This window comes from Protopterus annectens, chromosome 1.part0 (assembly GCF_019279795.1).
Source record: "Protopterus annectens isolate FY-2018-M chromosome 1.part0, PAN1.0, whole genome shotgun sequence".
Taxonomy (NCBI): Eukaryota; Metazoa; Chordata; order Ceratodontiformes; family Protopteridae; genus Protopterus; species Protopterus annectens.
Genome location: NC_056725.1, coordinates 346,988,167 through 347,014,234, shown reverse-complemented (window position 1 = coordinate 347,014,234; position 26,068 = coordinate 346,988,167). Strand labels below are relative to the sequence as shown.

The following is a 26,068-nucleotide window of genomic DNA, read 5'->3' as shown; positions in this document are numbered from 1 at the left end:
TATGTAAGTATATCTTTGGTCCATATGCTGTTTTTACTTCCTGCAAGCATTTGATTAGTGTTGATGACACAGTAGACCAAGCATCTATCCTTTCCCATTGAATGGGCAAGCTGGCAATGACCACACACTCACACCCTTCCTTTCCAGCCTCTCAAGCACTCTGGTCACTAATCAAACCAGGGTCATCTGTGCTACAATCAGAGCTTTATTCCTCTGTATCATGGTGCTGTAACAGAATAGTCAAGTTTTCTGGTAGGCATCTATATCGAAGTCTTCATTACCTCTTCCTGAAATTACTACAGTGGTTAGAATTTCACCATTATGTAACACTACTTCATCTAAGTCTTAAAAATATATTCCCAGCACTTGTATAATCCACAACTTGCATTCATCTTCCACTGGATTTACTTAGTAAACATCCTGCTATTAGAGAGCAACTTGGAGTCTCTATGTTTTATGTGGATATGTCAGAATTAGGGAATACCCTTCATTTCAGAAGTCAACTTTGTAACCATCTGTTCTCTACCCAGTTTAATTATAAACCCGTTATCACTTAAGCTTCTAATCCTTCTGTCCTTGTTACCTTTTGGACTGAAGGGTCCACCTTTATCTCCTTTTTGGCTTTGTATTCTCCAGCATTGTAATTATCTGGGCCTTTCTGAATACTGTATATCACAATTTTGTATCACCCTTACTCAATACCATATAGGAGACATTTAAACACAGCTTAATGTTTTCACAACACTTTGCATCCCTTTCCAGCTTGGCTGGGCTTTTGATATTCGGTCATAGAATAGTTTTGTGTTTATTTAAGCAGTTTCTTGGTTGTGACTTCTTAGTTAGTATGTTAAAGGTGTTGCTTTTTTTTTTTTTTTTACTGATTTGTCTTCCTGTAAGACCAGCACAACTCTCAAATATTTCTGTTTTTGACAGTAAATGATCAAGATTGTTTGGAAATGGCACACAAACTTTACAGGAAGGTCTCTTTTGAGAAAATAAAGTTACTTTTTATTCTCATGCATTACTGCAGAAAGTTACATTGTGAAGGTTAAAAACTTCAACAGTCAGTCACTTGATTCTTTTATATATGATGTGCTTAACATGTTCATTCCATGGTGCTGGTTAAATTATCCAGGGGTGACTAAACTTTTCACATTCAGCAGACTTTGCAACTAGTTCTGCCTTATCTGCACTTGATTTGGTTACAGCTCTGTGCAGGTCATTTTTAGCTCCCTAAAGGCCTTCAGTCATCCCTTGTAAATGACATTTGAGAGTGCGGGACTAAACATGTTACCAAAATGTAAAGAAGTCTCCATTCACATGTTAAGGAGTCTGACATGTGATATATTTTTCTCTGACACACACACACATACACACACACACACACACACACACACACACACACACACACACACACACACACACACACATAAAGAGAGAGAGAGAGAGAAATTGCAGTATCATTTCTCTATGGTAAATTATTTTCTACTGCTGTAACTGCTGTTATCAAAGCATAATCATAACAGACATGCAGGCAAAATATCACTTCAGTTTATTAACTCATGTAACAGCATTAAATTAGAAAGTTATGATTTTATTGCAATGTCATTCTATATTTGTTTAATTTTAGTTTGTGTACTGGGGTAGTACACTTATCACTACAGGCAATTTGCAGGCACAGCCTGGGTATATTAAAAGATCAGATGGTGCAGTTTTCTTATATGAGAAATAATAAGCAAAATAAAATGTGCTTGTTTTTATGGTCTGAAATTATTCTGTTATGGCCGTAGGTGATGTGTTGTATACATATGGCAGTACATATGTTAATCATAAAAGGACGCTACAGTGAAACAAAGCATAAAGTCATTTTTCTAATATAGTGAAACTCTATCTGAAATGCCCTCTTGATTTTGCAATTATAAATGCACTTTATAAATACTTTGAAACCAACACTTCTGTAACTACAAAGGCCCTTAAATTGGAATAATGGCCATCAAGTGTTTAACATCTCATCAATGAATGCAATTATAAAACACTGTGTAGAGAGTCGGACTGGATGAAAAACATTAGCAATTTTTGATGTGATTTAATCTTTGTTTGTGCTCCCCAGCTTTGACCATCCAGTTTGCCAGGGTCTCTCCATTACCCTTTTGTACCTCACCATCTTGCTTTGCCTTAACACCCCATATTTCCTCCTGGGGGTTGTCTAATCTGAGCTCTCAGTCTTGGTGGCCAGTAGTAAAGAGTGAGATTTAGGAAACGACGATCTGCCATAGATAGCTACCACTGCTTTCTTTCTTACCCTAACGTTACTATCAGTAGATCGTAAACCAATGCACTCTAAAGACCGGACCAGTAGTCCTGTCTAGTGGATATATACATTCACATAGTTGGTTCTGGGGGCAGTGTTGTGTACTGCTCACCAGGCTGAACTACCATGTTTGACAAGAAAGCTCTCCTCCATTACCTGCGTCTTTGACAAATGGAGATTGAGTAGCAGGGCCTAGATTCCAACCACCCTCAGGACGAGAAGAATTAGCACCAGTTTCTCAACAGCACTTCCTCAAGTTAGCTTCTCCATCATGCAAGCCTGTTCACTGGGCTATAGTTAAGGCTTCATGCCCATAGAGCCAAGAGAGTGTTTTTGTAGTTCTCTACACATACAAATATAATGGGACCCATATGGTGTAGGTGTTCAGAATTGTGTTTGCAGTATTCAGTCTGTCATCAGAACTATAGAACAAAATCAACTGAATTAACCTGGTCGTAATGGTATATGTAATGTGTTATATAACAATCAATCAGATATTCTTTTCAAAACCCTTGTTTGCCATCTTGGATTTAATTAAAATAATAAATGATTTTCAAGCTGTTGTAACTCTTAATTTTTTTACATTGGGAATTTAAACCATTTTTCTTAACACATTTACAATAGATGTTAAAGAAACTATTAAGAAAAACCTCCATGCTGATTTTTTCAGAGCTCACAACGTGACAGGAAGGTGAGTTTTCACCCAAAGAATTATGTTCAGGGAATATATACATTCTTAGAATGGAAACATGTGTTTTTTGTTCTCCAGTCTATCATACCATTTACAAAATGACAAGTTAATGTATGTTTTGCATGAAATAATATATATGCGTTAAGTAGAAATAAACACTTACAGTTGCGCACACATGTATATACACACACACACACACACACACACACACACACACACACACACACACACACACACACTATTTACTAACACAATAATATTTATCAAATATATATATATAGAATGTAAATAGTAAATGCTGTTGATCTTGAATATGCTAGATTTTTTACTGTACACAAGATATGGCACATTATTTCTATATTTGGAATTTTTTTCTGAACTAGTTAGTTGCTTTAACACTGCTAAACATACCATAGTAGAAATGCTCTGTCATAAAACCTGCCCCCATAACCCTAAACAAATATGTTAAAAATTGTGTTACACTGATTGTATTTGATCTGACTCAGAGCAATATAAACATTATAAGATGATTTGCTAAGGAGCAGGCTTTGCAGAACACAATTACACTTTTTGGTGTCCATCTTTGTACCTTATACAAATACATAGTTTTACTTTAAATCATACATGTGAATATCCTGCATATGTCCTTATTAAAGCAAGTCTGTTATTTTGTGAATTGTCTACAACCCTGTGATATCGGTTATAATTAAGCCTTGGTCTACATTTCGAACTGCATAGATCATGGAAAACAAAACAGATGTCTTATTAGCATCATGTGTTGTTGGATTTAACCTCTAACATGCCTCTTTCAGCCAAAGTATTTGGACCGACTGCTAATTTTTTTTAGCTGCAGTTTACATTCTGTGAACAGAATCTTGTGTGTGCAGCTTAGCTATAAAATGGAATTATATCAGGTTTATATTCTGATGTGTATACTTTGTAACTGTTTTGCCACCTCTTTAAAATGAGATCATCATACTTTTCTTCAACAAGTCTGCAATAATCAAATTAAGCTCAGTGCTTTATGCACTTATGCATGAGAGTCACTATTTCATGTGTGGTTTCATGCGTAAGAAAGCACACATAGTTCATGTCTCTGACAGTAAAGTACATGGAATGACGCCCATTTAACACATTTTTGAAATCATAACTTTTTCTGAATATAAGTGATTGACAAATCAAATGTTCACTAGGTGAGATCATTTGATACACATTTGATACACAGGGTAACATTGTTTCATTCTAGAGCACAGGTTAAAGCTGATTCTTCAGTTTGCAGAAGGTTAGCTCATTAATCAGCTGTACATTCTAAAACACAGCTAGGATTGCCCATCCTGTTACATACATCAGACTGTTCAGAATAGTCCTGAAGAAAGCATACATTTTCCTTGAAGTTAAGTTACCTCCTGGATTAAAACTGCTTTCTTTTAGCTTACTGTACACTGACTTCTGCTTTGTGCCACTCAGAATGTCATGGTATCACAGGTCTTCCATAATATATTAGGACTGTATTTATTATACTTATGACTACATATTTTCATAACTTACTTTATAAATGTAGGTTTGTAGCTATGAGGTAGTTGTGGGAATATAAGCACATCAGTAGTAACACATAGTATTGGCATAGCATTGTGATTGTAATGTTCTCTAGACAGAAAGGAGCTGTCTGAACTTGCTTGCTTATAAAATGTAGCAGTACATCAAGATGAAACAGCTGCTTTTCTGGAGGATGTGCTGAAAATATATTTCCAAAACAAGTAGATACGTTTTAATTAAGCTAAGACTAACAAGTATATTGCTGTATTTTTTATCCACTTTATGAAAAAAATCCTGTTGTAGTGTTATTTTTCAGCATTTTTTTTTTGGGGGGGGGGCAAAGTAATCACATATTTTATATCCAAGTAAAATTACAAGAAGGAATTTACACATGAATGTAACATCTTTTATGCTAGATACATGAACTAGCTATGAAGAAAGAACATCATTTTTCTTACGTTGTGATACTGTGAATAACAGGGCTTGCCTATGTTGGCAAATGCAGGCTTGACTGTACAGTTTGGAATCTAGCCTGAAAAACACACATTATAACACACGCGCACAACTCTTATGCTACTCAAAACAACTTACCCATTGCTTAAAGATGTTCATGATTGTATGAGTGTATTTCATTATTTGAAGCTGTGAATAATAGATTTCAGCACCATGCTGTGTGAGGAGATTATGTTTTCACAAGGCGTAATTTTGTTTACTGACTGTTAATAATTGCTAATTAATAAACATACCCAGCCATCCAAAAATGTTACCATTTACACAGTCCAAAATGACTGTGTTTAATGATTTGTTAGCATCATTGTTTCATGACTCCAGTTTCTGAAATTGCTTCTGAGTGTCCAGATTTGTTTTGTTATATTCCTACAATGAACTGATACTTTGTTTGTACTAAAGTTACATTTTATTTATGTGAGAGTATGCATGAGCAAGAGATTGCTGATTGCAAAATAATATATATATATATATATATATATATATATATATATATATATATATATATATTTAGTTTAAATGCTGCTTGTATGTTGTTGTAACTGCAAGTGCTGGAGTCACTTAAAATATTTTGATCAATGCTTTAATATTACACTTATCAGAATTACTCTTCTGATGAGAAAAATATTTCATTTTATTTGTAGGATGGACAGCTAATTACAGAATGGATTAAGTGTGTATGCTGTAGCCTGAAATGTAATGACTCATACTAAATCATGTTAGGATCACATACAGACCTAAAGATGGATTTCTGCATTTAATACATTTTTTTAACAGCTTCAAAGTCAAGGCTAGAGAATTTCAGTTTAATTCTTTTTTTAAATATTTTTTTCTAGCATTTTACGATGGGATAATGAGAGAGACATTTCTCTATTGGAAGGACATTTTGACATTGTTATGTGTGCTGACTGGTAAGTATATAAAATTTTGAAACTCAAGAGAGCGGGGGTGGGGTGGGGTGGGGGGAAGAGTCTTGCCGTGGTAATCAGGCAGTAGTGCTAGCTGAAAGCTAGGCAGAGTCAACAAATGAAGCACAAAGCCACCTTAACCTCAACAAATTAATATTCATCTCCATGTGACAGTTATAAGGTAGCCTTCTATCAGACAGTAACTTCTACCACATTATTTCCTAAAGATTGATTTTGAGAGGCATTTCCATTTTCTGAAATTGCCTCTTTTTCATGCTTCAAATACCAGTAAATGGACAACTTAGGCAAATTGCAAATAATTATGGCTCAGTGAGGAACAGTCTGGAGAAAAGGGAGTTTATCAACACAAACAGTTCAATTAGCTTAGTTCTTAACAAAAATATGACTATTGATATAAGGATAATTAGAAAAAAATAGTACACTTAAAACATAAGAATTTTGATAGATATTTTATGTTGGTTTGCTTTGCTTTGTTTATTTCTTTTAATTGGAACTTACCTGTAAGAATTTATTTCTGGTTATGTCATTTCTGTGATTCATAACGTATGACAGAATGACACACTGCTAAACTAGTTATTCTTTCTTTGTGATCTTTCAGGCAAGAGGTAAAGCTGAATGCTAATATCTATCCCAGAAGAGTTATTTATAAGTTTTTTTAAGTGTTTATTGGATTAGTAATGCAAAAAGAAAAATCAGTGCGCACCTCTCACATGATCATGATGCTGATGTTTGTCTAGTCAGTTTTTATCTGTGTGGTACTTTCTGGATGTACATTTAGGCAGCCTTCTCCAGATGAAGACATAGATAGTTTAATAAGTTTTCATAGGTTTCCATGCATAGCAGTTGTATTATATTTGTCACTAGCTCTTGTTTACTGTGTTATGGTGCATAACATAAATATAAGATATGCAGTGTGGGGCTTCCTCTCTACTTTTACCTTAGTCTGAAAAGTGCCACAATGCAATCAGTGGTATGTAGATATTCCATGGTATGTTATACACATGTTATCTCGTGGCTGTTTCAGTTTGTAGTGAGCTCAGTAACTCCTGTTTCTTGAAATCACAATTAACTGGAATAACCATCGCTAAAAAGCATATAATGTAGCACATTAGTTAATGAGAACGACATTTAAATCACCGGAGAGTTAAAATTCAGAGTAAGGTTAATGTAGAGAAGAAGCCCCACACCGCATGTCTGGAGTTGTTGATGTTGTTTTGTTTTATTTTACAGTTTCAGTGTTTACACCTTGACACATTAAGGAGCATTCGGTCACAACACACTTGAAATGTGCTGTGCATGGCAAACTATAAAATCCAATGTTAAATGAAAAAAGTGTGTTTATTTTTCCATGGTTTTCAGCTATTGTCAGAACAGCTCAAAATCTGAATCCTGTATTTGGAATGCACTTTGTTCCTTTCCTTTCACTGTTTTTGTAATCAGACCAGGAATGAACTTCCCCTTCCAATTCAGTGCTTCCGTGTCATGTACAAGGTCTATTTACTATAAAATGCTGCCTGTGCTATATTTGTAATCCATTAGGGAAGACTGTATTTAAAACATTGATCTGTGAACCAGGAAATCCTGATTCAGAATCCTGAGCACCTGACTCTCAGAGTGACCTATAAGGAGTCACGTGACCTCTGCAGCCTTGGTCTTGCTCTCTAAATTGTTACACCGCAGCATCTTATTGAAACAAAATATTATATTAAAGATAGATTTTAGCAACTCACTAATAGATATGCAATCCTTAAATTATCAACAACTTGTAGAGCATCTTTTAAATTGTAATTAACAGACATCCTTTATGTCCTGTTCACATGTGAATGTAGAAGAGAGAATATTTTCAACTTTATGAGATGCAGGTATTTTAAAACCAGAGAATCATTAAAATTCAGATGGTAGAATGGTATCATTTCAAACTGCAGTACCTGGGACCCATCTATTTTATACTTCTGTCCTCTTTACTGTCCTGTCTTCTTTCTCAATGTCCTTCTTCCTCCAGAAAGATTTTTCAAGGGCTAGTATTAAAATGTTTACCTAATACAGTGCAGCCTATTGCATGTCTGTTTAAAAATACTTGCCTTAATCTTTGTATCATTAATTTGTACCTAATTATAAAGTGCACTGTATCTTTAAATCAAATATTTTGACAACTTCTGAAAAATGTAACATTAATTATTACAATTTCCCTACAAAGGCTATTATTATCTTATTACTAAACAAAGAGCATGCACTATATTCTGTAGTTTCTGGGGCCTCATTTTATTAAACAATTTTAAATATGCAACGGAAATATGCTTCTGCTGAGAATGAGCATGGTTTGTATTGCACTAAAACTAATCACCAGATAATTAAGAAAATAAACACGTATTCTGTGTATGTAATGCGTCAGTTGCATTTTAGACTTAAGGTTAATGCTTTAAATCCGCATAGATGTAGAATTATACACACAGCGCATTAAGCATATTATGGTGAGTACCCCTGAATATGTATTTTTAACACAAAAACTGTGCATGTTTTAAATGATAGTAGTAAAGAACATAAATGTGTTTTTAGAACTCTGTTTAAAGGACTGGCCTTTTTCTAGGGATGTGACTTTTCGACATTACAGTGACCTAAAATCAGTTGCCTTTGTTGGCTCTTTCGTACTTCTCATTATCATTTAATTTCACAAAAGTACTTCTGTCCAAAAAAGGCAGACAGCGGATACTTACTAATCTCTGATAATATGCACCAGGGGTGCATCATCTGAGTAAAATAAGGAGCTAAGCAACACCATATGATTTGAGCAAGTAATTTAGTAAATGCCTTCCTCACCAAATATTAGAATGGATCCTGCAGGTTTCATTGCACAGATGAAGTTAATGCTGGGCAGGATTAGATCAGATTAAGAATAAAGTCAGATCAGAGTGCTGGCGGACATGACATGGAGGGCAGCGGTCTTCTGCAAAGCTTAGACTAGGCTCACATATGGATGTTCTCCAGATTATGTAGGTGAAGCAAGGTCTTGCCAAGAGATTTAGAGTTAAATTTGTTCTTCACACAAATATCAAAACAACTTAGCCTTTGCATCCCCTGTGTTCTTGATATGTATGTGTGATCCAATTTCTACTTGGAGGAGAGGTGGAAAATTACTTGTCATTTTCTGTTAATATTATTGTGTAATACTACAATCAAACAGTTTGCAAATCAGCAAATAGTGTAAGTAAAGTCTGAGTCTCATAACACAATATAATGTAACACAAGTGCATAACTGCATTATGTACATCTGTTTCTGCGTGTTTCATATGCATGTAAGACAATGGCAGCTTAACAATGCATTATATTTACTGATATTAACATTATTTATTTTTTCTGACTTTGTCAAAATACACATCAGGCCCTCATTTGCAAAAGTAATTCAATAAATGTCTTCATATGTATAAGATTCTTGCTTTTCTAGTACTAAAATAAATAAGAAAATTGAACTTCAAGAGCAACATGCAAAAGTTAAAAAAAAGAAATTATATCCATGCTATAGTATTACAGGCAGTACTGAGCTTTTCAGCAGTGCCTTCTGGGTAACTACTATATTTTTAAAACTCCATGTAGACTTTGTTTTATATATATAACATGCTTTTTAAACCGGATGTTCAGAACTACCTGGGAGAAATCTATTAGTACATTTGTGATGAGAAAAAAAGCAAAGTGTGGCTTTAATTAATTCACCTAAAGAGGAGTCTTGCTGTAAATCCGACTGATGCAGTTTATTTATTACTGGCAACACAGTGCTAAGGTTTTTGCAGCTGATTTTTTTTTGTTTTGTGATAGTGCCATGTAGATCTTTAATTAATTACCATAGAATTATTTTCAGTGTGTTTCTGTTTTAAGTTTCTAATTAATGTAGTCCAGTGTTTCATAAATAACTGTTATTGTATACAGAATATTTTCATTTCTTACCATAACTGCTGTATACTGTTACAACATGATAACCATATCAGGCATTTACATATGTGTGTTCTGGTTCCTGCATGTGCCTTTCTGTATATTCGCACATATGTACATCGGCTGTGTCATTGTGGAACCTAAACCTCCACTCCTTCTCATCAGAAAATAATGTAATTAATTGATTATTTAATTAACTAATTAATTGTTGATGTATTTAAGGCATGTTACTATTTGTAACAATGGATTCTGATGAAGTCTTATTGTGATAGATGAAAGCGGGCTCAATCCCAGTTCTATCTGTATATCTACGTTTGTTCATTAAATTTACTATTTTTTAAGACAACGAGTGGCTGATACGTTTGTGGATTACCATTTGGACTGTTTTTGGTGTTCGAGGACTTTTTGGAGGGTACCCTTTATGGTAAAGCCAGCGGAGGTGCTTCTGGTTTGCTTACATTATTTTCTGACGAGAAGGAGTGGAGGTTTTGGTTATTTTGTGCAACCACTAGCTTTTACGAGGGATCCCCATGGAAAAAGAAAATTCATTGCTTAGCCAGCTTCTTAGGCTTATTCATAGCCACTCTCAAGGTGGCAATGACTCAGGCAGTTTGTTGGGCTCCAGCGAGTCGATTCCTTGCGCTCAAGGAAGCCCTGAAGAGACTCGGAGGCCAATGATGACATCACGGACTGTAACGGAGGGTGATGGCAATGTATCCAACTACAACAGCGTTAATGGTGAACGCTTTATCAACCAGACTCGTGGAAGGCCATCTAATGACAATATTTCGAAAAAAAGCAATGCGCTGGATGCATATAAAAATATTACATTTTCGGAATGGCTTGAAAAGTCTTTTACGACGACAATGCACGAGAAAGAAAAAGAAAAACTTGTTAAGGACAATTTTAGTTACAAGTACAAATGTAAGCAATTTGAAACTGATTTATTTAAATATAAAAATTTGTGTTTGGAGAATTGGTACTTGACGCAATGCGTCGAGCACAATGTAGTACCTAAGGGACTGAGACTTAGTAAATACCCCAATAACACACGGGGGAATACAAAATTATTTAAAGCAATTTCTGATATATTAAATGAGTGTGGTATTTCCATTTTAAAAGCTATGATACTTAGTAATACAGAAATACTTGAAGATGTTAAAAAAACGTATTGATGTTTTGCAACTAGATATTAGTAAAGACTTATTGTTTACTGTGCAAGAATACAAAGACATTTATTGTAAAGTGCTTCACGATGTGGATTTTAATGTATCTAAAAATTATAAGAGGAAACTGGGGAAAATAGAACGTGACCTGCATGACTATAAAGAGGGTAAAGCATATGTGGATCCTAGTAAATTTTATAGGAAAAGGTCATATAATGACAATATGTCCTTTAGAAACAAAGTTTCTGGTAGAAGGTTTGACCCCGAATCCCATTACACATATGGGGCCCAGGAAGGAGGGTTAAATCACACTGACCCTAACTATGAAGAGAGGGATTTTGTAAGGGAGGTAGAACCTGATCAATGCTACCCTTTGGGGGAAGGGGGAGAGGGTTTGAGAAGGTCAGAGAGACTAAAGAAACAGAATCACCCCTTCTCCTATGCAGAGGCAGCAGCAAATCAATACTCGAGGAAACGGGGGATGAACAACTACAGATAATAGATGTTTTAAATGAGACTGTTTCTACCCCCATGGAGTATGTGCATCCTACAAATTATAGTCATAGAATAGGAAATAAAGACAATGTGGATGTATGGTCTGGTGCAGAATGGCCTGGGGAACTGGTTACAAGCAGTGATGAATATATCAACCCTACTACGTGTAAAATATGTGTTGACAACAATTTTTACATATACAATTTTACAGATTTAGAGGTCACAGCGTCTTTTTTCAGCCTTTTTACCAAAGGCTTTTCTTTTATTCCCATAAAAAAACCTAAAATTGACGAAATTTTACTAGATATTAAATTATTTACAAGGAAGCTACATTTGAATACTTTATTTAAAAATGAAGAACATATGATCACAAAAGCATTGAAAAGTAAGAGTGTATTTAATCCCCCTTTACAACACGACATCTTCAATTTTGAGACCCATGTACTATATTTGATTAGGGACGGGTTCAAGAGGGAAGATGGAATAAAAGAATATAGTAACCTGACAGGGGAAGAAGTTAGTATATTAAAAATGTTACAGAATAATGACAAAATAAGCATTATGAAGCCTGACAAAGGTGGAGGGGTTGTTTTGATGGATCACTGGGATTATACCAGTAGGATGCTTGATATTCTCAACACAGGTGATAGATATCGGATAGCATCTAGGAATGAAATGAATATCTGTTACAAGAAAATAGACTTTTGGTTGGAAGACAATCTTTTACAAGGTCTTATAGATGTGGATCTGTACAATTATTTTAAAGCACCTAAACCTGTAGTTCCAGAGATATTTGGCATCCCCAAAATACATAAAGATGTTCAAAACCCCCCTCTTAGACCTATTGTCACATCACAGTGTTCTAAAACACAGCCTTTAGCTATTTATATAGATACCAAGCTAAAGAACTTTCACAAGGACCATCAACATATACTTATTGATTCGTGGGATTTTCTTACTAAATTTAATGCAGTTCCTTATAATAAAAATTATGTTTTTATAACAGTAGATGTTAGAGATTTATTCTCAGTAAAACCACATGACATTGCTTTAACCTGGTTTGAGCATATGCTAACTGAATTTAATTTCCTTAGTTCAGTTGAATTTAGACTAATACTTGAAAATATGGAGTTAGTGTTAAAAAATAACTTCATTTACTTCCAAGGTGACATTTACCATCAGATAGGTGGAGTGGCAATGGGTTCATCCTGCGCCCCCACCTATGCCAATATTATAATGCTTTTCTGGGAGTTGGAATATATTTTTAAATCCAAGTTTTGGGAATTTGTCATCACATACTTTAGGTTTTTGGATGACATTTTTATAATTTGGAATGGCACTAAGGAACAGATAGAGGAATTTATTCAGTATTTACATACAACTACTACTTTTTAGAATTTACTTTCCAATACAACACAGAACAGGTAAACTATCTTGATGTGACGATTACAAAGAATAGGACTAACAATAAATATGAATCCCGAATCTTTAGAAAGGAATGTTTTTCGAATTCATATGTTCATTTTGAAAGTGATCACCCCATATACTTAAGGAGGAATATAGTTAAGGGCCAGATGATCAGGGCTTCACGTATGACCAGTGAAAATGATGTGTGTCTTGACGAAATGGAATTTATACAAGGGTTGTTTAGGGAAAGAGGATACCCGCTTAGACTGTTAAAGAATGTTAAAAGGGAAGTTTTAAGAAAACGGAATATCCAGTATCCCCCACTTTTGATTCAGAACAATATAGATGATGGCATTGTCCCTATGAGGATTAACAATAATACCATCAACAGTAGTACTATACCCCGTTTGGTTTTAACATATTATAAAGGGGTACATTGGATACAGAGGGGGATTAATGAAGCATGGAAAATGTTTGCCAAAATAAGTATTGATTGTTCCATCTTCCAACAATGATTGAGGTTTGGTTTTAGGAAAAAACATAATTTTAAAAAACTTTTTGAGAGAAAAAAGCCTCCATGTGTATGTGGAACACAACAGAAAGTGGGGACACATAAATGTGGAAGATGTGCACAATGCACTTTTATACTGGGTGAAAAGATGCTTTGGTTGAAGAACATAGGTTTAAAACTGAAAAGTAAAGGTTATTATACTTGTCAAACCACTGGTGTGGTTTATTTAGCCTTCTGTCTGACCTGTGGCAAATATTATGTCGGTAAAACCGAACGTAAGTTAAAACAACGTATATATGAACATATAAGAGATATAAACAAACAAAATGATAATAATGCGTTGTATAGGCATACCGAAACTTGTGAAAAAGCTAATATTAAGTTCTGGGTTCTTGAAGAGGTAAAAAGAAGTGATAGGGGAGGTGATTGGGAATCTCTACTGGAGTATAGAGAATTAATATGGCAACTCAGGCTTGATGCCTGTGGTTCCAGTGGGATGAATGACCACCTCTCTATCAAACCTGCTTTAAAACTCTTTGCTAATAATCCCAAATTGAGTTAATATATGTGTGTTCTACACATATACACATATATATATATGTATAACATATATATATATATATATATATATATATATATATATATATATATAAGTTAATAATATAGTAAATTTCCATTTCATAGGAGACTATTTATAGGAAATGTTTATTATTGCATATACTTGTATTAAATTAGTACACTCTTTACATATAATTTTATTATATATTATATATTATATATATATATATATAAAATTTTTACATATTCAAATAAGTTTTAATTGTAGTTTATATATATATTTGGTTTCCACTTACTACTGAAGCACTTTTTAACATACTCAATAACATTCAATATAAATATATACTTTTTACATATATATATTTTTTCCATATATATATATATTAATTTAATTATATTTAACTACATTTGATTTAATAGTTTTTAATATAGTATTTTTAAAGATATACTTGTTTTTTAAAATATTTGCACTTTGCACTTTGTATAATTGTGGATAATTCAGTATATTTGTAAGCAAGAGTCAACAAAAATCTTAAAAGTGTTTTTATCTGGTGCAACAATTAAGTGATTATTTAATTAACTAATTAATTGTTGATGTATTTAAGGCTTGTTACTATTTGTAACAATGGATTCTGATGAAGTCTTATTGTGATAGATGAAAGCGTGCTCAATCCCAGTTCTATCTGTATGTCTACGTTTGTTCATTAAATTTACTATTTTTTAAGACAACGAGTGGCTGATACGTTTGTTGATTACCATTTGGACTGTTTTTGGTGTTTGAGGACTTTTTGGAGGGTACCCTTTATGGTAAAGCCAGCGGAGGTGCTTCATTGTGGAACCTGTTTGTGCGACAGCACCAGCAACATTTAATAATTGACTTCACATGATAAGTGTATAGGGATCTCTGCAGAGTCAAGGTCTTCATGCACAAAACATTTTATATATAATTAGTAATGAGGGATAGCCTTGTCAGGTTCCTCTGCCATAGATGCAGACATACCTGATGTTGGGGAACTGTGCATGATTTTTTATTTCTGACATCAATTCTTTTTCAAACTATTTGAAGTTTGTTATTGGTAGTAGCGGATTGGATGTCAATTTTTTGGATGTTTCCCTAAAATGGGATTTTAATGAGAGGAGGCTACATAGTTGTATTTATAGGAAAAAGACTTTTAATAATGGGTACTTGCACCACAGGAGCGGACATCCTAAACATGTCATTACCAACATTCCCAGGGGGCAGTTCATTAGGGCTTGTCGTATGACTTCGAAGGACACTGATTTGTTTCAGGAATTTGATTTTATTATCTCCTTATTTACCAACAGGGGTTACGACAAATTGACATTAACCCAAATAGGTGCTGATATTTGTAACAAACGGGCCGCCCATTATCCACCTTTACTAAATTTAAAGTTAGATAATTCCAACGCCCATGTCAAGAATGTCAGTAATAATGAACTAAATGTGAATTTGATTTGTTCCCTAGAAATGAACTCTGATTGTCAACGTATCCAACGTATTTTGGGTAGAAACTGGAGAATTATCAAAGGGAATTCTGATATTTACAATATTTTAGGGGACAAACCATTATTTGTTCAGAGAAATAATTTTAACTTGAAGAAGATTTTGGAAAATCACAACAGCAATTCTTTTATTGTTGGGTCTGACAAGAAGGGCATGCACTGTTGCCACCAGTGCAATATGTGCAGGTTTATTTCTTTGGGCCCCTATATTTCAGTTGTTTCATCTGATAGAATTTTGGCAGTTCCTGGTTATGTCAATTGTTGTACTTCAGGTGTTATTTATATCACTTCATGTTCCTCATGCACTGCATTTTACATAGGAATGACCACTAGACAGTTAAAAGCCCGTATCAGGGAAAATTTGTATTGTATTAGAACTAATGATGAAAAGAATGCTTTATTTAAACATTCTATTGTTTGTCAGTCTTTCAACAAATTTTTGTTTTCTGTTCTAGAGGTTTGTTATAAAGACATGAGGGATGGGGATTATAAGAATTATTTATTACAAAGAGAAGCCTATTGGCAAATTAAATTAAAATCTGACTGTCCCCCTGGTCTTAATGAAGCAGTTAATGTTAAATGTTTCTTGAAGTATCGTAAACTTAACATTAGCAAAGATAACAATTTAGTTTGTCTTCATATTGCTTGAAACTAAAGCTTGCACTTTAAGGCAGCAGTCTCACATTTATATTTTAATTGATTAATTAATCATGTGATTTGTTTTCTGTATTTAAACATGTGATTTATGTTTTTATCTCATTCTGATGAAGTCTTTGACGAAAGCGGATAATAAACTGATATACGCTATTTTCTGAAGTTTTGTTGTGTTGCCTCTACCGTGGTTTTTGGATTTTACTAGTTTTTGGTGGTTTCTTTCAAGTTGAACTGTGCATGATGGCGATAATAATGGCAGACAAATTCTGCCACAGTCAGGGGTCATGATGGTAATGGCAGTCATGGGTAATATGAGAGTAACATCCATTTCCTTTCTACAGACACAGCTTCTGTGCCTTTTTGACCTATCTCTCGGTCCTGGAATGCTGCAGCAATGCAGAATGTGGCTGACATATCAGTTCAGGGAATGCCCTCTTCTTCGCCAGCAACAAAGTCATCCTTAGTTGCCATCAGATGCATTTATCATTAGGATGGTGGCAGGGGTCGACATACTTTTCGCCAGTGATGCCTTAGGTTGCACTACTCTTCTGATTTAAATGTTTCTATGGCAACTACTCAGTGTAGCGCCAATATACAGGGTCAGGAGAACCAATGCAGTCATAGCTGAGCTTGTCAGGGTTGTATGTGGTCTGTGTGGTGACCTGTGGAAAGGCATGGCCCATTTATGCTCCATAATGGAAAGCTGGTACAGAGACTTTGTATGCTGCAGATGTCTGGGTACAGCGAACCATCATGGCAACCATCATTTTTGTGGTCAGTCCACCTTTGCTGTGGTGGAGAATCTCAGCATGAGACTGGAGCGGAGGGTACATTTTAGGTACCATAGTGTCACCACCTCCACACCACCATCCAATGTAGAGGTGACTCTTGGACACCTTGGTCCCAGACCCAGACACAAATGAAGAGTTTGTGTTAAGACCGCCAGTAACACATCCCACTGTTTGCACTCATGGAGCCCTCCATCTGGTGTGTGCTGTTTATCTTGCTTATGGCATTCTCAAGAGAGGGTGCCCTGTGGATGGGGATACACACAGTCATTGCGTATATCTACTGTAGGTGTCCTAGACCAATGCATGAGACATTAGCATAGTGCTGTATTATCTGCTGGAGCTGTGTCCATGCACACCAGTCAGCACCACTCACCTCTGCCCAGTCACAATGCAGTGGAGACACCACCTCATCCCTGACTAGTCTTCCCGTTTCCTCACACTCACATCTGCCTTACAGTTTTCTAGCCTTTTTTTCTACTTGAGCTTTTCTACCCCTGTTTAGCAATGTGTGTAGCACTTCAGGGCTTATTACTATTAATACAGTCACACACAGAATTAAACCCCACCACCACCACAAATGAACACACACACACCCTATTATTGACATTCGTTATTGTGGCCTTCCCCGCTTCTGTGTAAGATGATGAGTGAGCCCTGCAATCAGTAATCTGCTCCATGGGTAGCCTATGTGTGATGCACAGTGTGGCCAGTCCATGCATGGTATAGCAGAACTAACAATCATGCGGTCATTTTCTTACTCTCACTATATTTGATCACCATGCCTTAGACTTGTCATGGACCACTTGAATTTCAGCCACCTGTTGTAGTCATCTGCCTGTATTCACTGATGTGGTAGTCAGCAACTGGAGAGTCAGCCACACTAGAGGAATGCAGAATGCAGTGTGTGTGTGTTAATTTAAATTACAACATATGTCAGGGCTAGCCACCAAGCAGTGTGAATATTGACTCTAGATGGATGGATATGATTGTTGAATTCAGATTACTGAAGAGTTTTTTTAGATGGAATCACTGGTGTGTTCTGAAGGAGTCTGCAGACACATTTCATAGGTTCATAGGTAAATACTAGGCAATCAGTCTGCATAATATTAGAAGCCTAGACAATAATTCAAGGTCAGACTCCAACCCTGTATCTTATATCTGTTGAGGTAAAGACCTTCACCATTATGCTAACCTTCCCCTTCTTTAATAAGTTTATAAGTTAACACTAGGCTGACTGCCCTTGTGGGCCATTTTAAGAATACTCAATTTTCCTTCAAAGGAGAGAATCAGATCCTGTACGTTGTGTGTGTGAGGTAAATACCTTAACTATTATGCCATTCCCCAACCACAACACTTCAACCATTTCACTATACTCCTGTAACATTTTTGCAGAGATTTGACATGGGATAAGTGAAAGTTATAAGGATAGAGTGAGCATACAAAAGTGATCACAGCAGAAAAAACTGTAGTTATTGAAATCATATTCAAGCTCAATGTGAATGTCCTGGCTCTGTAAAGGAGACCAAGCTTTTCATAGCTTCATAGATGTTTACTAGGCTAACGAGCACAGCAGCCTTTATAAGCCTAACCATGCATCCCAAATCTCTGACAAGTTCTGGTACTCTTGATAAGTGTAAGCAGGGGCCTGGGAGAGAAAACATTTGCAAGCAGGGGCCTGGAGAGGAACCATTTACAGGCTGCCTGTGTCCAACAGACACACAGGTGCCAAACCAGGATGAATTTCCTGTTCCCCATCCAATTGTTTAAGTTACACTTGAATTGGGTTAAGGAGGAACTCTGATGGCTGGGGAGCCTGTTCCAGAGAAGTCCCTCCAGCAGGTCCTAGTTCTATCACAAGCAAGGTTTAAGTCTTTAGAATGGGTAATTCTGGTACTGTTTGTTTTGTGGATATGCAGGAGGTCCATCAGAAGGGGGTCTGACAATGTCCTGTATGCCAGGCATAGATCTCTCCTCAACAGCCTATAAGAGATAGGATACAGGGATAGGGCCTTCAGGCGATCTGCACAGGACATTTTACTTATGCCCTGCATTTTTTTAGTGAGTACCTGTGTGGATGCTTCAATTGCTAGTTATGCATGGTTAGGTACATACCAAAGGGGGCATTGTACTCAGTGATAGGTCTGATGAATGCCAAATACAGTGGAACAATGACTTCCTTGGACCTAGATGCCATACCATTGTTTATAAGTTGCAAAATATGGAATGATTTCCTAAATACATAATTTTGATAGTTTTTACAGATTTGTGAGTTCTGTTAAAGGTGCATTCTTTAAAACCTTGTTGTTTCAACATCTAGACATTGGGCTATACATTTTCTAGGGTTTGTTGATATTGTAGGAAGCCATTTTTTATTTGATTTTCTATTTATATGTCTGCCTTATACTGTTTCTGGGTACCGCATGCCTTACCCACAACCAACCCAACTATTAAATGCACTACTCTATCCTACTATAATCATTACTCTGCTTGTTCTCCCCAACCTAACCTCTTTGCACACTCAACTCAGAAACCGCACCCTTCCCCCCTGACAGACAGACTCCACAATTAACCACACCAAACTAAATAGCATCCCTATAGAGCAATACATCCTCACCCACACCCAACACCTTGCTTACACACTATAAACTAACATTCAAAATAAACCCTTATAACTCTCAAAGACTAAACCAAATATTACACAAATGTAGCAAACACTACTCACACTTAATCAAAACACTCACTAGTTGTGGTGACATACACTCCAACCCAGGACCTACATCACCTATCAACCCCACCCCAAACCAGTTAAATGCCCTTTACAATAGACCTAGAACATCTACCCTCTTTTTAAACATCGATTTAAGAAGCTTACTCAATAAAGCACAACCTTCATGCTTTGCTTACCCTATACAAACCTGAAGTCACAATATTAACAGAAACATGGCTTAAACCAGAACACCAAAGTGATGAAATTACGGCCCCAGGCTACAATATGAGTAGAAAAGATAGACTAGGAAAAAGGGAGGGGGTGTAGCAATCCTCTTCCAAAATCACCTCACCATAGAGCAACTAGACTACAATAACCCAGAAATCAAAGAGGTAGAACTAATCCTTGGCAAACTATAAATAAATCCCAATAAGCACATAATTATTGCAGGTGGATATATCCCACCAGACAATAACACAACTGTTATGGAACACCTAATTAACTGGCTGTCCAACTCCTTTCCACTTGAAACTATACTACTAGGGGACTTCAATATAGACTGGACAAAATGCTCCAGCCAAACTCCTTCTGCCTTTCTAAACCTCCACAGGTTTACCCAAACCATAATACCTCCCACAAGAAATGACAAAGCATCCAAATGCCAGTCAGTCTTGGACTGGATCCTAGTATCTGACCCCACTCAGGCTCACCTGTCCTGCTGTCTCCCAGACAGCCTAAGTGACCATCACCCAAAACACCTAATTAGGTATAAATTGCATTCTATCAACAAACCCATCCTCAGGGAAGTTCGCAACAAAAAGAAGTTTATAGCCACTAACTTCATCCAAGTGCTACAAAGTGTCAACTGGGCCCCCCCTTAAACAACTAGCCCTAGACAAAGCCGTTGAACATTTCAACTCAACCTTCCTAAACATCCTAAACTATCATGCACCTTCCCGAACCATTAGAATAAAAACTAACTATGCCCCACAGTTCACCAAAGACACCAAAACTAAAATGAAAGAAAGAGACAAAGCTTGGACACAGTATCAGAGAAATAAAAACTTATGTCTTAGACAAAACTATCAAGAACTCCTAAACAAAACCAAAAAGCAAATCAAACTAGACAAAGCCAATTACTACAAGAACATGCAGGAAAAAACATGCTCATAACCCCCAGAAATTTTGGGCCACATTAAATAACATACTCCGCCCAGGAAAAAACACCACCCTATCACCAGCGCTACCTAGCAATCTTGAAGACATTCCCACACAATTCAACAAATTCTTTACCGAAACTGTCCAAACCCTGGCCAATGCCCAATACAGTACCAGTAGTCCCACAGCAACAAATACCCCCACCATTCTCAACACTCAACCCAACATCCCCACTTTCAACCTTCACCCTGTGTCCACTAGGGTAATTTCTAATCTCCTCAAAAAACTAAAACCAACCACACTAGCAGCTGATAAGCTTCCAGCAGACTTCCTTTAGATATCAGCTGATACCATAGCCTACCCAGTCTCTATTCTCATAAATAGATTACTGCTGGAAAACAAAGTACCCACCTCCTGGAAAACCTCACACATCATTCCACTACACAAAGAGGGAAACTCCATAGAGCTGACCAATTATCATCTAATTGCAATCCTATCACATCTATCCAAAATATTAGAAAGAGTGGTTCACACTCAACTAATGCAACACCTCAAAGATAACAACCTTCTCTCTGCTTCACAACATGGCTTTAGACCATCTGACAGCACCACCACAGCCCTCATATCATTCACGGATATAGTTCACCACCACAGAAACAATGGTCTGTTTGTATCCTCCATATTCTTTGACTTATCAAAAGCATTTGATATGGTTAACCACAGCATTCTTCTCAATTCTCTATCTAGCATAAACATAAGGCCCTCCTCTATTGTTTGGATTAACAGCTACCTGTCTGGCCGTCAACAAACAGTTCTCTGGAAAGACCAACTATCCCCCCTATTGCCATTTACCATAGGAGTCCCTCAAGGGTCTATTCTCGGTCCTTTACTGTTCTCCCTATATACTTACCACATCACTTTATTCTCACCCTCTGTGCCAGTAGTACAATATGCAGATGACACCACTCTTATTTGCGCCACCTCCACACTACATGAACTTCAATTCTTAACCCAGAACTACTTCACCCTCGTAGAAACATGTTTCACCAATATCAAACTTCTTCTCAATCCCCAAAAAAAAAACAAACTTATTATATTTGGCCCAGGAAAACCACCATCCCTAAGTGATAGCTTCTCTATCAAATCCAAAGACAACACTCAAATCAGCCCTACCACACACACAAAACTGCTAACAACAATTTTAAATTCAACATCCACATTGCTCAAACCATCAAGAAGGTTAACAAAAAGCGTGACTCCTTTATAGGAATAAAAACGTTATGACTAATAACACCAAAGCAACCATTGCAAGGACCCATCTCCTATCCATCTTCTTATATGCCTCTCCCATCTTAACTAATCTCTGGCAAACCAACCTAAATAAAATGGAATCTTGTTACAACAAAATCACTAAATTTGCTACAGAATCCCCTTATAGGTCCCATCACTGTCTGTCACTTAAGCAGATCAACTGGTTGGAGCTACCTCATATGCTACTACTCAACCAACTGTCTACTGCTCACAAACTCTACTACTTTCCCAACCTAACCACTGCACTACAGGAACTCATACAACCACACATCCCCACTAGAACTCTTAGATCCAGCAACCAAAACCTCATAAAAGTCATCAAGCACAGAAATGATGTTGGAAAATCTTTTTTGCCAGCACCATTGCCAAAAAATGGAACACCCTACCAAGCCATACAACCTCTACCACCTCCAGTACTCAGTTTAAAAAACTCCTGAAAAAACATTTTCAGAAAAATTGGCTATGCTCATGCCATTCACCAGGCTAACCCTTAAAAAGGTAACTCCTCAGTACCCCAACTACTCTCAGACAGTCTGTTTCATGAATACGTAATACTGCCTCTTTTTAGGTCTTTTGAGTAGATGTCTTTTGATACTCTATAGCTCAATGTTTGACTTTTGTATGAACTTCTCCATCCAGGAAAATCCTCAACTCCTACCTCAGAAAAACTATGTGATAAAAACCCAGATGAAGTAGCTAACACTTTTAATACCTTCTTTACCAACACTATACAATCCTTAGCTAACCAACTACCGGCTACCAGCTCCCCTAAAACAGATACCATCCAAAAGTCTGAACCCTCCTTCAAATTACAACCTGTCTCAACTGCCTATATACGTTCCTTACTGAAGAAGCTAAAACCAACCACTCTCTCTGCAGACCTTCTCCCAGCTGAATATTTACAAAAAGCTGCAGATGTCATAGCTTACCCCATCACGATACTAATCAATCGTACCATAGTAGAATCCACAATCCCCTCAATATGGAAAATATCCTATGTAATTCCACTCCATAAAGGTAGCCCATCCACAGAACTATCAAATTATAGGCCCATAGCCATATTGTCACCATTGGCCAAAATCATGGAAAAGTGTATACACAAACAACTTCTTTACTATCTTATCCAGAACAATCTACTAAACAGTTCTCAACATGGTTTCAGACCCCACCATAGTACAACCACTGCCCTCCTCTCTTTTACTGATACAATTAACCAAAACCGGAATAAGAAAAAAATATCATCAGCTCTCTTTCTGGACCTATCAAAGGCCTTTGACATGGTTAACCATCAACTACTTCATGACACTCTAAAAAATCTCCATTTAGACAACCAAACCCTGGAGTGGTTTCATGCCTATCTCTCTAATAGGCAACAAGCTGTACTCTGGCAGAATAAGCTCTCCAGCCTCCTACCTAATACCATAGGGGTTCCTCAAGGTTCTATACTGGGACCTCTTCTCTTTTCAGTTTTCATAAATGACCTTTACAAAGCCATCCATGACGCCACCTGTATTCAATACGCAGATGACTCGATATTAGTTTGTTCTGATGCATCTCCAGTTAACCTATCACTCAAAACACAATCCTGTTTCCTGGCAGTTGAGAACTGGCTATCAGGGCGTCAACTGATTCTGAACCCAAATAAAACCAAATTATTACTATTCCACCCCACCCACAAGACCACACCCGCATCCTTTTCTATACAATCCAAAAATGGAACAATTATCTCCCCCGACTCCTATACTAAACTATTAGGAGTTACCATTGATAATAAACTTAGATTTGATATTCATATCAATCAGACTATCAAAACCGTCAATAAAAAACTTGGGTCACTATATCGAATTAAATCCTTTCTAACTCCAATTGCAAAAATGTCCGTAGCCCGCTCACATCTTCTCTCTACCCTCCTATATGCCTCCCCCATGCTTACTAATCTTAACAAATCTGACCTTAATAAACTATCATGTTGTTATAATAATATTGTCAGATTTGCAATCGGCATGCCCTACAGGACCCATCACTATATTAACCTACAAAACCTTGGTTGGATAGAATTTCCAAACCTTCTTCAGCAAAGCCAGCTTATAGAGGCATTTAAAATACTCAAACAACCCGACAACACTCCCGCACTGAAAAATTTAATCAAACCTTACAACAATCTCAATAGTCTACGCTCTTCAAACAAGCTACTAGTACAAACAGTCAAATCCAGCAACGCAGGGGGTGATACACTCTTTGCCAATGCCATCGGAAAAATATGGAACTCCCTTCCTCCCAGCCTCACCAGTATTACCTCCCTATGCCAATTCAAAAAAAGGCTAAATCACCATTTCAAGTCACACTGGCTTTGCCAATGCTCAAACCCAGATTAACTCTTCCTCAGCTAGCAAATTTCTTTCTTTTTCAGGTCTAACCAAATAATTATCCTATGGACCTTTCTCTCAACTGGCCCACCCCAGATTTTCCTTGTGAATCTTTTTAATGTTGTTCTTAATTGAAAATCTTTTAAACTATGCTAAACGGACAGCCTAGAAAGAGAAAAAGTATGTCGCAGCCTGTGTCTCTTATTCACAATTGTTTTTATAAAATAAATACTTAATGGTGTCTCCTCTTCTGTTTAATTTAACAAAGGAAAAAATATGTACTCTATGTAACATGTATGTAATTTCCTGACTATGTGGAGCTTTTCTCCCCGGGCCTCCGCTGAAAATGGACATGTATCCAGACGGACCATCCCGGTCAACAAATGTAAAATAAATAAATAAATAAATAAAATAAGCTGTTAATTTAATGTATTCCATACTGTATGTATCATCTCCTTATGTGTATGCAGTGAAAGCTCTCATAACATGAAACGAATGTTGGACTTTCCCAGTTAACAAATGTAAAATAAAATAAAATAAATAAAGATGATGGTCAAAGTTTAGATTATTGTCTGTGTGTGTGTCCCTAAGTCCCTTACTACTGGGTCAGCTCTAAGGGTGTGTTGTCAATATGATAGTTACCAGGGGTAGATACTTCCTGAAGGATACTGTTATGCATTTCTTGGCATTTAGTTTTATTCCATGGCTCTGACACTAGTTCTTTGTCTGTGTCAGCCCTTCCTGGAGAACATTTGCGCCAGTGTGGGATTCAATGACAGCTCCTAAATTGAAATCATCTGCAAATTTATTCAGCCAGAGACTATTGGCATTGGCCTTGACTTCAGAGAAGTAAATGCCAAAAAGAAGTGGCCCAAGGACAGATCTGTGAGGGACTGCACTTGTTACTGGCCTATTTGTAGAGGTGGACTCCCCAATTCTAACTTCCTGGGTCCTGTCTGTGAGTCAGTTGGCCATCCACTGGGTGACATATGGGTTTGTACCTAACATCCTGAGTTTTTCAACAATGCCTGAGTGCGTATTGCGTCAAATGACTTTAGACAGGTCAAGGTAGGCAGTATGAACCATTTCGCCCTCATTCATTGCTTTGGTGACCTTCTCAAAGAAATTCACAAGGTTGAGTAGGTGTGACCTGCCCTTGGTGAAACCAGACTGGGTTGAGTCCAGTGTCTCGAGGTTTACTATATGATTATTGATCATTTCCATGGCTTTGCATACAAGACTAGTGAGACTTATGGGTCTGTAGTTTCCAGGGTCTGTAGATGTTCCACCTTTTGTGCAGAGGGATAACTGTTGCCTTTCTCCATTCATGAGGCCTGAAGCCTGTTTGGAGGCTACAGTTAAATAGTAATTTACAGTGGCCCTGATAGGTCATGTCTCATGCTATTTAGAAGACATCCTGGAATATTGTCTGGGCCCATTGATGCAGTGTTCTTGGCTTTAGAGAGAGCATTAGGGACCTGTTCCCTAGTGATAGCAGGGGAACTGATATTTGATGGTATTT

General features: G+C 36.7%; 1 protein-coding gene across 1 annotated transcript in view; it reads left to right on the top strand.

Moving 5' to 3' along the window:
* The window catches only part of LOC122792238 (calmodulin-lysine N-methyltransferase-like), a 546,804-nt gene that overhangs the window by 340,699 nt on the left and 180,037 nt on the right, over positions 1–26,068 (top strand). Inside the window, exons 4-5 of the mRNA XM_044059989.1 lie at positions 2,936–3,002; positions 5,882–5,956. Coding sequence (XP_043915924.1) covers positions 2,936–3,002; positions 5,882–5,956 — 142 coding nt within the window. The remainder of the gene's footprint in view (positions 1–2,935; positions 3,003–5,881; positions 5,957–26,068) is intronic.